Consider the following 18372-nt stretch of genomic DNA (forward strand, 5'->3'; position numbering starts at 1 on the left):
ATTAACACAGTGCATGGAGGCTTTGACTGCCAGGAACCACTTGTAATGGTTTCCATTAGCCATTGCAGAGAGGACAGTCATTCTCAAAAAAGATTGGGGAGGAAATTATCCAGTTAGTAGGTTTTAACTTTATTTTAATATGAATTTGTACAGTCCTGATAGGCAAACACTAATGTATGTTGCCTTTGTTTTTCAGACTATGTCTACTTTGAAAACTCTTCTAGCAACCCTTACTTAATAAGAAGAATAGAAGAACTTAACAAGGTATGCTTTTGGATTTGACCGATATTCACATGACTGTAAATTGGCAATTCTATCATTTATAACTTGCCACTTTTTTCTGTGCCTGAATAAATGAGTATAATATGCTGGCAAACTGACATGCAAGGTTTGTAGCTACTTAGCAACCTTTATGCTATGTCGTAGCAGAAATTTAAACGTACAAAATCCGTTATACTTTGTGTTCAATAATGTTTTCAACTGATGTTTGAATGCCATTTCCTCCTTTTTGTTTCCATATTGCGGTTACCACTTTTGTGTTTCTTAACTATATTGTTAGACGTACCATTCGTACATATGTCAGAACTCCTTTTTTTTGGTTACCACTATTGATCCTGTGGAGCGTGCCCCTCTGCATTAGGAAACAAACATGATGGGTACTTTAAACATCTTGTGCCATGTGAACTGAAAATAAATTTCACAGGATCTTTAAAGTATATTTGACCATCTACCATAGATGTAGAAATGGGTTTGCCTGATGTCATTGCTTGAGTTGGGATGTTCCTCGCTGCCACTGGATCACAAATAGCCATTTAAAAAAAGTAATGGGCACTGCAGAGTGTTGTCTCGGTCTGGAGATGATCAAGGTTGTGTGCCACTGTCATCTTAATGTCCTAGCGGAGCACTCACTGGTTGAATGACAGTATGGTGGCAGGATAATGTTGGTTAAGGCGCACATCCACTTGCCGATTTCTATGAGCAATTGAATGATCGTTATTATTCAATCGCTCATGAATCAGGCACATTAATGTCAGTAAAGACCAGCGAAGCGCGCTCCCGCTGGTTGTTTCGACATCAATCATCGCCCGAACATGCTGGTCAACCTGACTATAACGTCAGGTTGAGCATGTTTGGGGATGATTGATGTGCCTACACTGAACAACTGATCGTTCAGTGTAGGCACAGCACAGACTGTGAAACGACTGCACCATTACAATGTCGTAATTGTGCAATCGTTTCACAGTCTGCTAGTGGATGTGCCCCTTTATGCTTGTGTGTAGATCAGTTTGGGGGGGTTTCATACAGAATAAGTGCATGTGTGCACCTACTCTTGCATCAATATTCCAAAATGCAATAATTATTTAAATTCAGATTTTTAGAATGAGCATGTACAAGGTTATTCTTTTATTGGAGGACACACAGCCATTTACTAGCAAAATAGACTTGAGCATAAAATTTCATTGCAAAATAAAAATGCCCAGTAAGTCTGTACTTTTATTTGTGAAAGGTTCTTTGGATTGATTGCCCTTGCCTTTTTGAGTTTTTTGTTTTAGAATTTTTTTTTAAAGCATTTATGAAATCAATATATTGATATTATCGAATGATTCTGTCACTTCTGTCTCTTCCCTTCTTTTATTTGATCATGTTCAGCTCTTGAAATCATCCCTGTTCACTTTTGTTGATGCAGTTTATATGCTGTTTAGTAGCCTTCCTCAGAATTGGTAGGGTCTCCCAGATTGTAATGTACACCGTAGTTGAGGTGATGAGGTTTAACTAGTTGCTGATCGTGGCTATAAATCCTCTTCTTCACATCGCTAATACCCATTTATATAACCAGCTTTCCAATGCCCGTCTTCCCTTTTTTTATAATCTAAAACTTTTTTTTCTTTTGAAATCTGGGCCTGATTCAGACCCGATGGTGGCCCAGTGCGCATGCGCGAGACCCGGATAGCGACGGGCATACCGTCGCTCTGGGTCTCGTACCAAAGGGGACGTGCTGACTATGTTGAGTGACAGCACGCCCCCTTTGGTCGGCGGGCCAGGGGAGTGGCTGCCCAAACGGAGGCGTTCCCATGTGAACACCTCCGTTTAGGGGCAGCCCCACTGACATCACGAGTGATGTCAGTGGGAGAGATTTCGGCTCTGGGGCTTGAGGCAATGAGACCCTACCACAAGGGTCTCGTCGCAAGCCCAATGGTCGCGATGGTCTTGACCATCGCGACCATCTTCCTGGCTGCTCGCTATAGCTGTGGGTGGCCACCCACAGCTATGCGAGCAGCCAGGAGGCCGCTCTAAAAAACAAGAAGGCCGGCCCTGATTCAGGGCCTCTTTTCCCTTCTCCTTGTTTAAATTGTATCCCTACGTTATCTTGATTATTGAGTGCTGCATAATTTAACATTTCAATGTACTTGTGTAATAATAATTTTTATTAGAATTTAGATTGAGAGATAGAGAGAGATATTATTTATATATATATATATATATATATATATATATATATATATATATATATAATTTCATTCATTCATTTTGCAGGTTGAGTCTCCGATATCCAAAATGCTTGGGACCAGGGGTATTTTGGATAACGGAATATTCCGTTTTTTTTTTTAATATTTGCATATCATAATGAAATATCTTGGGAATGGGACATAATATATACACACAGAATGCATTTATGTGTTATATACACGTTATACACACAGCCTGCAGGTAACTGTATACTATATTTTCAATAATTTTGTGGCTCAAACAAAGTTTGTGTACAAACCTAATATTCAGTTATGTTTCATATACACCATATACACATAGCCTGAAAGTAATTTTATACAATATATGTAATAATTTGTGCCTTAGACAAATTTTGTGTACATTGAACCATCAAAAATCAAAGGTTTAATTTTTCTCAGTCAAGCCAACAATATTCCGTATTTCGGAATATTTGGATATGGGAGACTCAACGTGTGTGTGTGTGTATGTATATATATGTATGTATGTATATATAATATATATGTGTGTGTGTAAAGTGATTTTGGTTTTAAGCTGGTTACACACTGATGGATATATCACTCGATCCATTGAATGGGCGATATATCTGGTGCATCTGCTGGTATGTACAGACCTATCTTACATGATAGGTCGGCTACTTTGCACGTCATCTAGTGGGCGGCCCACTTCATCACTTCTGACTGTGCCAGGATTTGTCACGCGGAGGCGGCTCCAATCCTGCATCCTCTGTCCCCGTGAACAAGCATAACCCCCCCTCCCGGCCTGGTCTGCCCAGCTGTCATATACATGTTGCAGCCGCGGATCCCCAACCCCCCGCCGGGTCTACCTGTCTGGTCTGCTGGCAGGAGCTGGGATGGAAAATGTGGTTTTGGGCAGGAGCTGGGCACAGGGCACTGAAGACTCTGGACACTGACCTGGGGCCAGTGAGGAGACAGTACAAGCTGCAGTATAAAGAAAAAATATATAATATCTGTCTGTCTGCAAACATGTCCAAAATGCACCTCCTAATTGGGGGGCTAATTATCAAATCTATGCTTCAATAGACTTGGGCTGCTGTTTACTAACATAATAATTCTTGCTGTGATATATATAATTCATTGGTTTGTTTGTCTGTCCGGTTATGCACCCTGACACCCCTGTACTGATTGGGATGAAACCAACATGAGGTGGTCCAGTTGGATCCTGGCCGGGTTTTAGGAGGGTTATGCTGGGTACACACGTAAAGATTTTCTGTCCAGCCGTCCAACTAGTTGATTGGTTGGAATGAAAATCTGGTAACGTATGGGAGTAAATGATCAGCAATTTGCTCCTAAGTGCCAGAAAACCGATATAAATGGTCATTCAGACAAGATGTATGGACTAGAAAAGTATCCTGTTATTTTGCAGATACTATGGCATGTTTTCCATCAAGGACAGACTTCACTGATTGTGGCATAGAAGTGAACTTTAATGATTGAGTGAATCACTATACTCCAGGTTGTAGCTATCTGGTCGGTGATTCCCTGGGCGAAGAAATATAAGCTGAAGGTCACGTCTGATGTGGAACCCTTTTGACTGCGATCTAAGGATTGTTTCTTTATATGCTTAACATACAAGTATATCTATGGTACGCGCATATGAATATATATACATTTAATTCATGGTATTTTTAACTACTACACTATCAGGCACTTGTCCTTGTTTCCCCCTTTTGTTCCTAGATTATCCGACCTACCAATTGGCATTTTCAAGGACTAAGCTGCCACCTGGTTGCTAAAAAGGAGTGTAGTAACACATATTGCTAGAAGGAGGAAAAAGACTTCCAGTAGTACCACCTACCATTGAGACTGAACAATTTAAGGAGCAGCGCCACAGATCTATTATATTTTTGTCATATATATATATATATATGTGTGTGTGTGTATATATATATATATATATATATATATATATATATCTATATATATCTATTTATTTATTTTGCAATTCAGCAGGATTCACTCACCAGGACTTCTTATTGTAGAAAAAGATAGTCTCACTTTATTAGTTCACATAAATAGTATCATAGTCGACGTTTTGACCGTCAGAACGCGGCCTTTTTCATGACACCACCCGTGTAGAGGATAAAAGCAAGCACAGAACTCTAGCCCCAACTGAGCTCCCTAAAGTACCATTGTCAATTATTCAATAAGCTAACTCCTCCCATAGGCTCCCCCGGGACCGGAAGTGAAGTACATATCGAGGAAAACTTATCTAAATATCACAACTATCATGTTCCTCATTCTCCCATACAACCTCCTGGTGATTGTCATACCATCTTAGACTTAGTTATCTTACTAGGGTGTACAATCCATCCTACCTTACACCACCTTAGTAAGGAATCACATCTCTGGCGTGTGTGTCAGGCACCCGGAAGTCCCGCGTTTTACAGGGGAGGTCTGTTGCGCGTTACTTCCAAAGCGCAAAATAACGACCCCGGGTCAAACAGCACAGCTATCAGTTAGTTCCTATCTTTTCTACAATAAGAAGTCCTGGTGAGTGAATCCTGCTGAATTGCAAATTTATAAATATGGATTTGGTGCTGAAGGAGTACCAATGGATTGTCACCCCAGGCAAAGCCTGAAGTTTGCAACAGCGTGTTCTGGTTGCTACTTTGTATGTTATAAGGGAGGACATATGTATGTGCTTCCTTCACCAAACACCCTGACCATTTTGTAACACTACCTCCGGAGTCCGGAATTTATTGCTGTTTTGGAGTATGTTTCTACCCATAAAGCGGATTTGTCTGTTTTTTACAGAAGTGTGTGTGTGTGTGTGTGTGTGTGTGTGTGTGTGTTCTTCTTCTTTTTTTTTTTTCTTTCATTTTATTTGTGTGGTGTGTTTTTTTTTTTTTTTTTTTTTTTTTTTTTTTTTTTTTAATTTAGATTTTTAAATGAGCTTCTGGGATTAATTATAGGCTATTTGTTACAGGTTCTACGTGGTTTTGAATTTAACACTTATAATGTCAGCCAGCCACAGTTTCTTGAGTGATGCACAACTCAGTGACGCAGAGAATGCACAAGTCGCCCTCACAGACGATGATGCGGCTAGAGTCCTGTTTGAATAGCTGGAGTTTGATACTCTACCTACACAGATACCCACAGAGATTTATAACAAATTGAGCAGATTAAGAAAGCAGGAGATTGATTTGATGCTACACGGACAATTTTTGTCTGAATATTATAGAACTAAACATATACCCAGGGGGTTTAGGATCAGTAATGTGCCCACCATCGGCCGCAGAAATCCAAGTTTCTGCAGCCGATGGTGTGGGATCCTTAATAAATGCTCCCTATATCTGCTGCTTTTGGTAATAGAGGAGGTGGGTGTAGACTTGAACAGGACACGAAGCGAGATTTCCTCATTTGATAAAGAGTTTGCCAGTTTACTGAGTGGTGACAACACTGAGCCCTGGCTGGAGAAATTAAATATTCAAGTAGAGAAATATAAAGCAGATAATGTGGCATTCAAAAGGAAAAAACTAGAAATGGTAGAATAAGATTATAAAAATCATACGGTTTACCGTTGGCCATCGGGTGATGGTAACACAGGTCGGCCAGCCTATAGAGGACGTTATAGACTCCCTAATAGGGAGTTGAGATTAGACCCTACCACATCGAAATCAACATCAGAATCGGAAAGTACTGATGCCAGACCTCCATTGGGTGATTTTTTTTTTTTTTTTAGGGATGGCCACAAGGTAGCAGATCACTATCCCCGGAAAAAAAACACTGAAGGCCGCACCTGAGGAGGGGTAAACACAAGGGGTCATCCGCGCAGCAGACTGGGAACGAGACATTAATATTTAATCTATCGACACGGAATCTCAGTGCAGCAGAGATGTCCCTTCTCTCCAGGGGCCTCCGTTTTGTCCCGACATGTAATTTTGACAGCTTCAACTGGTCTATTGACCGCTATAAAATGGGGAACTGAGGCTCAAGGAGTGTTTTTCAGAAGAACAAAATAAAACCTCAACAGCAGTAAGCAGATTTAAGAAGCCTAGTTGTTTTGACCCCGTCCTCTAATAACCCAAGCATCAAAACGTTCCTGGGAATGGTTAATGCTGGGGTTAAGGAGGGCACTGCTAAACAAAATAAATTTGATAACCTAAAGCAGAAAGATCTACTCTGAGAGCTCTACGTGATGACCATTTAGTGGTGATCCGTAGAGCAGATAAAGGGGGAGCCGTTGTGCTCCAGGATGCTACTAGGTATGATCTAGAAATTAGAAGGCAGTTAAGTGATAGAGATACCTATGAAAAGGTGCCCTTTAACCCTATGCCCAGGTTCAAGAAAAAGTTTGATGCGTTGATTGAACTGGGGCTCGTTGAAAGGTGGATAAATGATACATGTACAGAATTCCCGATAGTCCCGAGTATTATATACCCTCCCGAAGGTACACAAGTCACTTGAGGATCGCCCCGGGCGACTGATAATAACAGCCTGGGGGTCTGGCCTCTAGCAGAATTAATTGATCATTATCTGCAGGAATACGTGATAGTCTGAAAGCTATGTAAGAAACACCAGCAGGGAATAAGTTCACTTAAAGACCTACCAGCAGAGCACTGTCTGTTGGCTACCTTGGATGTGAGCTCTCTACACCATCATCCCACACGATGGTGGTGTAGAGACAGTCCGGCAAGGTATGCTTACTGGACCACCAACTGAATTTTTACTTGCACTCTAACACTGTGCGTAATAATGTAACGACTTTTTATATGGTAGTGATTTTTTTATATACAAAAATCTGGGACAGCAATGGGGTCTAACATGGCCCCTGTGTACGCAAATTTGTATATGGATCAATACGAACAAAACCATATTTTGTTGAAATATCGAGAACAAATATTATACTACCGTCGATTTATCGACGTGTTTTTTTAATATGACGGAGTGATGTTAAATCCTTCCAGCTCATGGCTGAAAATTTGAATCTCATCGATAGCCCGGTGCGTTTTACCTCTGCAATTGATGTTATCAGATGAACTTCCTTGATGTGGTGTTTAAAAGGGGTGTAAAATTGGCTTACACATTATATTGTAAGCCAACTGACAGAAATACGACCCTGTTAGCAACCAGTCACCATCCAGATGCCTTAAAAAACAACTTGCCAATAGCACAATTCATGAGGGTCCTCAGAAATAACTCCGAAAGTGGATACAGTAAAAAGATCACAGATAAAGGCCTCACCGGGGCACGTGACTTATTCAATTGGACCAGAAAACCTACACCCCTAAGTGTCCAGGGAGACACAGGATTAAGGGCGGTTCAAAGGTCCGTTAAAAAGCACTGGTCGCTCCTCAGCACAGATACAAGCCTGGGCAAGGTTGGGAAAAGACCAGCACTGAGTATACGGAGAGGAGCTAATCTAAAAGATCTCCTATATAGAAGATATTTCTCGAATACACAAGAACCTTCTGAAAATTGGTTATCCATGAAGAAAGGATGCTTTCTCTGCACTACGTGCAGGGCACTGCTGGTCGGGAGTTCGTTCCCACATCCACAGAGTGGGAGACGCATTCAGCTATAACATCGGATGTCTTGCCAAATAGACCACTTGATATACATTTTGTTATGCCCATTTGTGCTAATGTATGTCGGCAAGACGAGTAGAACTTTTCGAGAACGTATGACCCAACACAGGTCAGATATCAAGCTTGCCTATGAAAGAGGTAGTACCAATAAGCCGGTGGCTGCGCACTTTTTACAACTGGAACATCAAATTTCTACAATAAAATATGATGATTGATTGAGTCCCCCCTCTAAGGAGGGGAGGTGATGGAGACCGCCTGTTGTTGAGAAAAGAATCCAAATGGATACACCAATTGGACACACTGACCCCATGGGGACTCAATGAGCACAATTATTTACACCATTTTCTATAAATTGGAGAGTTGCCATCTCTAAAGTTACTAGATTAAAAAAATGTGTGTGTGTATGTATGTGTGTATGTGTATGTATGTATATATATATATATAGAGCACATATTTTTTTTTTTGGGATGTATGTATATGTAATACGACATGAGTTTTAATGATTGTTGGTGATGGTATGCACTATATATATAATGGACATAACCCTGCCCCCTGAGTTGCTTATTGTGCCTGTAGGTAGAATATAAGATGTTCATGTGAGATTCAGCCCATTCCCGAATATAAAATTGTGGTTAAGTTTAAGGATGATCAGTATTGATGTTGCATGTTAAATACGGACCTTTTGCTGCAGCTGGAATGTATCGCTGTGTTACACAGCAGATAGGAACTAACTGATAGCTTTAGTGTTTGACCTGGGGTCATTATGTTGCGCTCCGGAAGTGACGCGCAACAGATCTCCACTGGAAAGCACAACACGGGACTTCCGGGTGCCTGACACACACGCCGGAGATGTGATTCCTTACTAAGGTGGTGTAAGGTAGGATGGATTGTACACCCTGGTAAGATAATTAAGTCTAAGATGGTATGACAGTCACCAGGAGGTTGTATGGGAGAATGAGGAACATGATAGTTGTGATATTTCGATAAGTTTTCCTCGATATATACTTCCGGTCCCGGGGGAGCCTATGGGAGGAGTTAGCTTATTGAATAATTGACAATGGTACTTTAGGGAGCTCAGTTGGGGCTAGAGTTCTGTGCTTGCTTTTATCCTCTACATGGGTGGTGTCTTGAAAAAGGCCGCGTTCTGATGGTCAAAACGTCGACTATGACACTATTGATGTGAACTAATAGTGAGACTTTTTCTACAATAAGAAGTCCTGGTGAGTGAATCCTGCTGAATTGCAAATTTATAAATATGGATTTGGTGCTGCAAGGGTTCCAATGAATTGTAACCCCAGGCAAAGCCTGATGTTTTGCAACAGTGTGTGCTGGTTGCTACTTTGTATATGTATGTATGTGTGTGTGCAGGGCTGCCACCAGAAATTGTGGGGCCCGGTACTAATAAAATATTCAGGGCCCCCCTGGGTAAGAGCATAGGGCAGGGAAGGCTGAACCTTATTGGGGGGGGCAGGTTAGGAAAGGCTGGAGAAGGGGGAGGCACATAGGAGGGAGGACTGTTAGGAGTAGGGGAGAGGCACAGGGCAGGGGAGGCTGTCTGGACTTGGGTGGGGGGGGGGCTGCTGACGCACAGTGAAAGGCTGGCTGCATTGGGAGTACTTACTTCAGCTGGTTTGGAGAGAGCGGGGCCCAGGTTACAGGGCCGCAGCAGTGCAGTTATGCATCGGCAGCCAGCAAGAAAGCGTTGGAGACATTTCAAATAAGGCACTGGCCACGATCCAATCACAGCTCGCGGACTGGCAGCCAATCGGGAGCGGCCACTGCTGATTGACTGCTCGCAGACCAACAGCCAATCAGCAGTGGCCGCTCCTGATTGGCTGCCAGTCCGCGAGCTCTAATTGGCTCGCGGCTTGCAGCTTATTTGGAATGCTGCCAGTGCCTGTGCTGCGTCTTCTCTGTTAATGCTGACCACCGGGCCCCCTCTCTCTCTGGGCCCGGGACTACAGAGAGTAGTGTGTATGCACCACAAATGAGGTGCCACATCTGGGAATGTTCTTAGATTGATATGAACTGACCTTCATTCCCCTCAGATTAACAGTGGTTACTTCTTATTTTACTACTACTCGCACCATTCATTAGTTTAAGTGGTTGCATTGCAACCTATTAACATCAGTAAGTACTCAATGACGGGGATATGTGAAATCGGCTGAACGAGTTTTTGGTTGCTTGGCAACCGTCACGTGACACCAGACACTGCCGTTTTTGCCAGAAGCTGGGTCTGTATCCCAGGTGACAGACCTGCTTGTGCTCCAACGAAAGGAAGTGAAGGCTGATGGAGCGCACGCCGGCGGCAGCCATCAGATTACCAATAGCGCTGGAGGTTTATGTATACTCAGCGCTGGTTGCATTCATCTTATCAGGTATTGGGTGTTTGTGCATAATGATGAGCTCCCTGTGAGTTGTGATTTGGTGAAGTCTATATGGGTACTGATCCCATCACTTATTGTATAAGTTGGTTGGTTCCCGCTGAAGGTGGGACATTAATCCAAAAAGGGAGGGGTCATGCAATTAATCTGGTGGGTATAAAGGGGATTGTATATCACTTATACTGTTATCTTGACAAAGTTCCACGCACAGGACCGAAACGTTGATCCTGCTAATGCTGTATTTTTTTACCTATGGAATAAGAATATTTTTTTCTGAAGACTGGTGAGTGCACCCCTATATTTTCTGATATGTCTGTGTGTGTTTGTAAAATGTGTTAAAAGAAAATTCATTGATAGATATATGTACGAACACACAAAGACGATCTTCCAGTGTGTACAAAGTCGAAGAGTAATTGGCAATTTTATCAGAACAGATCTATCTTTTGATTGCAGCGATGGTTGGTCAGTGTGTATGAACTCCTACCATCTGCAGATTGGTCGATCAGCAGATAAATCTTCCTGGTGTGTACCCAGCTTTACATTTCCCCACACACATTTTCTGCCACCCTTTCTGACTCTTTGAAACAATGGAGAATCGTTGACGGAAGAACACAATTGGTAGGTTTTTAAATCTAATCTCTTACACATTACACACATAAAATCCTAATGTGAGGCAGTCAATCACAAGATAGGAATTAACAAAAAATAAAAATGTAAGAGTCTAAAAACAAATTTAGATTTAAGGGTGTGTGTATGTATGTATATGTGTGTGTGTGTGTGTGTGTGTGTGTATGCGCAAGTATATATAGTGTGTGTGTGAGCATACATACATACATACATATTTATTCCCGCTAGGTTATTTTGGCAGCGCCCTGCCCTCACAGCCTGCGGGTGCTGTCTTCACTCACGGGTCGCAGTGTCCCGCAGGTGGGGAAATGTGCGGAGACCTGGTATCTATTCTCCCTTTCGGCATGGGGGCTGCCCGACGTGTCCGTAAGTGCCGGGCAAGCACTCAAGAGTGACGAAAATACGACGCGTCTTATAGACACGCCCCCTTTTCAATGGCCACGCCCCCTTTTCGGGCACGCGCACAGAAGTTCCCTCTCTAGCTCCGGCGCCCTGCCTGCCGCCGGAGCTAGGCTGAAAAAAAAAAAAAAGAATAGATATATATATCTCAGGAAAAAAAGTTTGAACGGCACTCCGGGACTGGTTATGAATCACAGTACACCTTTAAAGTAGTTGTCAACGTTTCAGAGCCTATGTGCTCTTTTATCAAGACAATATCTTGATAAAAGAGCACATAGGCCCGGAGTGCCGTTCAAACTTTTTCCTGCTATGAGAGTACCTCAGGACAGGCACCTGGGCCAGCTGTTTTTCCAGATCATTTGGAGTGCCGGACTATTATATATATATTTTTATGTAGATGGTGTGGTCACATACCAAGGGCACCCCAGATGGTCGAGTGCCGTGGATTGAGCCTGTCGTGTGTGTGTGTGTGTATATATGTATGTATGTATGTATATATATATATATATATATGTATATATGTATGTATGTGTATATATATATATATATATATATATATATATATATATATATATATATATATATTAGGGATGTGCAGGCTCGGATAGGTTCGAGTTTGCACGTGGAGTTCGGATTTTTCCCTCCAAAAAAACGGAACTCAGAATGAGGCAAAACGTCATCTTACATGGACGAACATCATCATTCCTGGACAAAAGACCAGGGATGATGATGTTCGTCCATGTAAGATGACGTTTTGCCTCGTTCTGAGTTCCGTTTTTTTGGAGGGAAAAATCCGAACTCCACGTGCAAACTCGAACCTATCCGAGCCTGCACATCCCTAATATATATACATACATACATACATACTTGCGCATACATACACACCCTTAAATCTAAATTTGTTTTTAGACTCTTACATTTTTATTTTTTGTTAATTCCTATATATCTGGGAGGGAGCTGTAAAGTTGTAGGTCAAAATCAATTTTAAACCTTTTTTTTTTTTTTTTCTTTCTTCAAAATTATGGTTCTAATCCATTGTGCAAATTGTCTTTTTCTCTCACCCTAAAATGATGGGTTCTCACAGGTTTTAAACAGCTGATGACCCTTTTTCCCACATTTTATAGGTTTTTTTTCTTTTTTTGTTTGTATTTTCAACCTATTGTGAGTATTCTCTTGTGATTACCTCGTAGTATTCAGTTTTGCAAACAGATGACCATGTAATATATTAATTGCATACACTAGTGGGTTCCAAACTCTGCTGTACTCCAGGCACCCTGACAGTCCAGGTTTTAAGATATCCATGTTTAAGCACAGGTGAATGAATTCGTACCTCAATGTGCACAAGCCTGGATGTCATTGAGATCTGCATTTGGGAAACCTTGGCATACAACCTACTGCAGTGGTTCCCAAACTTTGTGCCGTGGCACCGTGGGGTGCCTCGGGAGACTTGCAGGGGTGCCTCAGCTTGATGGTCCAGCATCAATTAAAATTTTTTATAGTCAATGTAATGTAAATATGTGGACAAACAGAAACGCAAACCTGTCCATCATCACATAACTCAACCTAAGAATGACAGGTAAGCACAATTTACTTAATAATTTTTTTATGAATTTCTCATTAACAAACTTTTGGCTTAGGGGTGCCTTGAAAACAATGCTGATACTCTAGGGCGCCACGATTCAAAAAAGATTGGGAACCACTGACCTGCTGCATTATTTCCTCCAGCACTGTGTCCTTCCAGCCTATTGAAGTATTCTGTGTTTACGGTGTTATTCATTTGGCATCAAAGTAATCTAGCTCAGTGCAATTTAATAAATTAACAGTACATGCTATGTTTACTGTTCTTGACCTTAAAAGCCATAATTTTAACTAACTATTCTGTTTATTTAATGTGTGTTAATGTAATATATCCCTCATCTTCCTTTTATTTTAAGGTTTTGTTCTTATTGTAATAACATGGTCTCCTCCCCCCCTCCCCCCTTCCTCTCTGACAATCATACAGGTGGCTATTTAATACATTTATCGTTACTTGGCTTTACCTCTATTTTGCAAGTTGTAATCATATCCTGTAGAACAAGCAGCCAGATTCTGACCGGTTCCTGTTGTCAGGGCTACTAGAGTACAAGCTATCAAACCTCAAACACATAGATAAACGGAAAAGCACTCAGTGCTCTGTGATGATTAATATGCTCTATTATGATTAGTGACCAGTCATAGAGTAGTGGGGTGTGCTGCACTGCAGGGGCACATCACCAATAATTGAATTTTCCTCTGGGGGATACAAGCTTGACTCTCAGTCTCCTCCTTCACTTTTGTTTTTTTACTACAGGTTGGCCAGTTTAAAATGACGGGAGTATCGTTTTACAGCAAACTATACACTAGTTTCTATCCACGAGAGTGGTGGTCCAGGTTCCCAGACATCAGACTGGACAAAGTTTTTGCTCCAGTCTCTACGTGGTTCCGAAGCCTGTCTACTTGGTCAGACCTACCCTGAACTTGAAAAGCCTTAGGTAGAAATTGAGATTCTTCAAGTTCAAGATGGAGTCCCTTCATTCGGGGATTGAGGGACTAGAGGATGGCAAATTCATGATATCTCTGGATATCAAGGACGCCTTCCTTCACGTCCCTATCTGGCCACCTCAACAGGCATTTCTAAGATTCGTAGTTCGGAACTCATTTCAAGATTCAGACCTTTATCCTTCAGCTTATCAGTCACCAGGATATTCACAAAGGTCATTGCTGTGATGAGGACTATTCTTCAGTAACATGGGACCACTATTATCCCTTACCTGGATGATCTTCTGCTGAAAGCCCATTCCAGGGAACAATTACTGTAGAACATCACAGTAACTCACAGCTATCTAATTCGTCAGGGGTGGATTCTGAATTTTTCCAAGTCTCAGCTGCAAATGACGCAGAGGCTACAATTTCTGGGTATGCTCATGAACATCTTATGTCAGGGTGTTCCTCCCTCAGGAAAAAGCAACTTCCATTCAGGAGATAGTGAGGACGGTTCTTTGACATCGTCTGGTATCGGTGCATGTTTGCATTTGCTTCCTGGGAAAGATGGTTACGGCATTAGAGTCCTTTCCTTATGGACGATTTCACTCCAGGACGTTTCAGCTAGACCTCTCTGTGGACAGGATCCCATCTTTCCTTCACCATCGGGTATGGTTAAGTCCCAGAACTCTGATACGCCTTCTCTGTTGGTTGAACTCAATACACCTACTGGAGGGAAAGAGATTTGGAGTGTTGGATGGTACTCTTATCACAGACATGAGTCTGAGAGCATGTGGGGCAGTGATTCAGGAACATCACTTCCAAGACCGCTGGACATCACAGGAAGCAAGTCTGCTGATAAACACATTGGAATTGCGGGCAGTGTTCTACGCTATTCAGACAACAGATCACCTGTTGCAGGGCCGAGCAGTCGGGGTCCAGTAGGACAACGCCACGACAGAGGCGTACATTAACCAAGGCGGCACCAGATGTCTGGCGGCTATAAAGGAGGTAAGCCGGATTCCAACCTGGGCGGAAAAGTTCGCAATGGCAATCTCCGCAATCTTCATTCCAGGTGGAGAAAATTGGGAGGCAGACCTCCGCAGGTTTTTCTACTGCTGGTCCAATGCTGGGGTCTTCCATTGGTCGACCTCATGACATTCAGGCAAAATCAACAACTGCTTCTCTACTGCTCTCGGTCGAGAGACCCGGAGGTAGTGGATGCACTGTCAACAACGTGGCAGTTCCAGATTTGTCTGTTGCCTCCATTTCCTCTTCTCCCTCGGAACGCATCAAAAGGGAGAAGGCCAAAGTTCTATTGGTCGTCCGAATTGGCCTTGCAGAGCTTTGTATTCCAGCCTTCAACTTCTGCTGATCAACGATCCGTGGCTCCTTTCTCTGAGAGAAGATCTTTTACTACAGGGTCCTTTAGTCTATCCAGACTTCGAACTCGGAAGGAAGTTACTTCTAAACATTACCACTGTATTTGGAAGACTTAGATTTCATGATGTGAATGTAGAGGGGCTGCAATATTCAACCTAACCAGATTTCTGCTTTTTCTGTAAGCAGGTTTTTCAGCCGGTCTGCGGTTGGGTTCTCTGAAAGTTCTATTTTCAGCTCTGACTGTTTTTTTTCTTCCAAAATAAGCTGGCTGATACCGGAGGTGCAGACTTTTCTGCAAGGTGTGGTTCGGTTACAGCCACCCTTTGTTCCTCCTACGGCTCCATGGGATTTGGATCTCGTCCTTTCCGTCTTACAATCTTCTCTGTTTGAACCTTTGGAGTCTGTGGAGTTAAAATACCTTTTGTGTAAGGTAACACTTCTTGTCAGAATTAGGAGCTCTATCCTGTTGTCCTCCATACTTGGTATTTCATGAGGATAGAGCAGAACTCCGTACAAGAATGGATTTTCTTCCTAAAGTGGTATCGGCTTTCCACATCACCCAACCTATTGTGGTACTGGTTCTTCCACAGACTTCACCTGCATCACGATCCTTAGATGTTGTTAGAGCTCTTCGGATCTATGTGGAGAGGACTACAGCCATACGTAAAACAGACACACTATTTGTTTTGTATGGTGCTGTTTGTCCTGGTTAGCTAGCTTCCAAACAGTCGCTGGCCCACTGGATTCGTCTGACCATCAGACAGGCGTACGTGGCCGCATCTAGGGAGTCTCCGCCTTCTATTACTGCTCGCTCAGTGGGTTCCTCGTGGGCGGCTGCTCGCAGGTTTTTTGCCATGGAGTCATTTTGCCGGACGGCTCCTTGGTCTGGCCGGCATACCTTTTATTCGTTTTTATAGATTTGCCACGTTTGTGACCTCAGCGCTCTCCCGCCCATGATAGGACCTCTGGGACGTCCCCACTGTCTAGTGGATGAAGGAGAAAACAGGATTTTGGTACTTGCCAATTAAATCCCTTTCTCCGATTCCATAGCGGACACTGGCTGCCCACCCTGCTCTGTTCCTTCCTGCCAGGGTCGTGGTCATTTTATGTTATGACTGTTAGAACTGTTTGATGCCTCTGATTGTGTTAGGGTTATTTCAACCTTTTTTCTCATGTTCTGTGTACTTTCTTTGCCTCCTCCTTTTCCGTTTTTGTTTTTTCTCAGCTCTCCTTGGGCACAGTTTTCTAAGACACGGCTTGTAGAGCGGTATAGAGGGGGAGGAGCTAGTCACACTTTTTAAAATTTAAAGTGCCAGCTCCCACTTAGCACCATCTATACCACACTGTCTAGAATCCTTCAGTGTCCCCTATGGTATCGGAGAAAGGGATTTATCGGTAACTACCAAAATCCTGTTTGTTTTTGCACGGCGGTGCAAATAAAGTGAGTGTGTGTGTCTTTATTTATTATTCAGTGGAGGTACGGGTGCTGGCCACCTGCTGGCACTTGTAGTTCCACAAGTGCCAAAGGGCAGGTATGCTGGCACCTGTAGTTCCACTGTAAAATGCAATAGTTTTCTTTTGATTTTACACACTATTACCCCCATACCCACAGTGTGGGAAAGAGCCTGGGGTTTCGGGAGAGGGGGGACCCCTTTTTTTTGGGGGGGGTCCCCACCTCTACTGAGATCCCCGGCTTGGCCTGAGCGGCTTGGGGTGATAATGCTCTGGTCCTGGAGACCCCCTACACAAAAATTTTTTTTTCACCCTATATTTAAAACCAGCACTGGTGCTGGTACCTAAATTACGGTGGAACCCTACTTATTTTGTTCCCTGTAATTTTAGGTACCAGGACAGGCTGACAAGCCCGGGCTGGCTTTTGGGTGGGACCCTACGTAATTTTTTCAAAAAGATAACCTAAATTTAACTATTTACAGGCAGAAGCATACACAAATCACTCTGATCTGTGTATGTTTCTGGCAAACTCGCAGCTCTGCCAAATTGAAGTTTTAAACACTCACCTCCAGAGAGTTTGCTGTCATCTCACCTGAGCTTGTCATCCCGAGTCTTGGTAAATTTGAGAGATGTATATTTTAGGTGAAAAGTACTTCCGATTTGCCCGATGGTAAGTTGATTCGAGTTAGCTATCTCCCCCGAGTTTTACGAGTGAGAAGAGCGAAATCTCTCTCTCTCACCCGACTTTACCTTTAGTAAATTTGCTAGATGAAAATCAACCCTTAAATCACCCGAGATTGACATCTCGATTGTTGGTAAATTTACCCCTAAGTGTTGGGCCTACCTGGGTAAAAGAGTGTCGTTTTCCAATTAATCATTGAGAAAAGTTGTACAAGAAATGTGGACCTCCTCCCCATAGCAAAAATAATAGTCCATTTACTGTAATATTCCTATATAATCGAATTGAGTGTGTGTATCATTGACTATTGTACATATATAGATAGATATGGGCAAGTGATAGATGGTAAATGAGTCCAAGGTATAGATGTTTTTCCAGATTCTGTCCTTCAGTTTGGCTTCTCCTTGGGCCATCCTATGCTTTTGTCTGGTCACTTGGTGCACATAAAACTTCCCTACCGCTGCTTTGGTAATAAGCCGTAAATGGTGCACATGGCACTATAGAAGGTAGTGTATACCCAAAAACAGGTAGGTTTGGTTCCCTTCATATCTTATATAAAGCTGGATATTGTTTATGCTAAAGTATGTCCCCTCTATAATGCACTGTGCCCTTTTTAGCTGCTTCAATGTGTGATGAAAGACATTTTCAATACTTCATTTTTTTTTTTTCTTTTTTTTTTTAGACTGCAAATGGAAATGTAGAAGCGAAGGTGGTCTGTTTCTATAGGAGGAGGGACATATCCAGCACTCTTATTTCCTTAGCGGACAAACATGCAAGTAAGTACTTGACATTATTCTGATATGGGCCCACATGCATCATAACCTCCTCCAATGAGTATCGATGCATAATGGCTGCAATTTATCATACTCCTAATAATAGATCTAGTGTATGTG

The 18372-nt window shown here is 42.5% G+C and overlaps 1 protein-coding gene across 11 annotated transcripts in view; it reads left to right on the forward strand.

Moving 5' to 3' along the window:
* The window catches only part of MTA1 (metastasis associated 1), a 276561-nt gene that overhangs the window by 35475 nt on the left and 222714 nt on the right, over positions 1 to 18372 (forward strand). For all 11 annotated transcript variants that reach the window (XR_015879326.1, XM_088479146.1, XM_088479148.1 and 8 more), the window contains exons 2-3: positions 197 to 264; positions 18162 to 18255. Coding sequence is in view for 10 of the 11 variants with exons in the window: in XM_088479146.1 (XP_088335272.1) it covers positions 197 to 264; positions 18162 to 18255 (162 nt within the window). In the remaining variant the exon portion in view is untranslated. The remainder of the gene's footprint in view (positions 1 to 196; positions 265 to 18161; positions 18256 to 18372) is intronic.

The sequence above is a fragment of the Taudactylus pleione genome, unplaced genomic scaffold (genome assembly GCF_031769625.1).
Source record: "Taudactylus pleione unplaced genomic scaffold, aTauple2 ptg000227l, whole genome shotgun sequence".
NCBI classification, from domain to species: domain Eukaryota; kingdom Metazoa; phylum Chordata; class Amphibia; order Anura; family Myobatrachidae; genus Taudactylus; species Taudactylus pleione.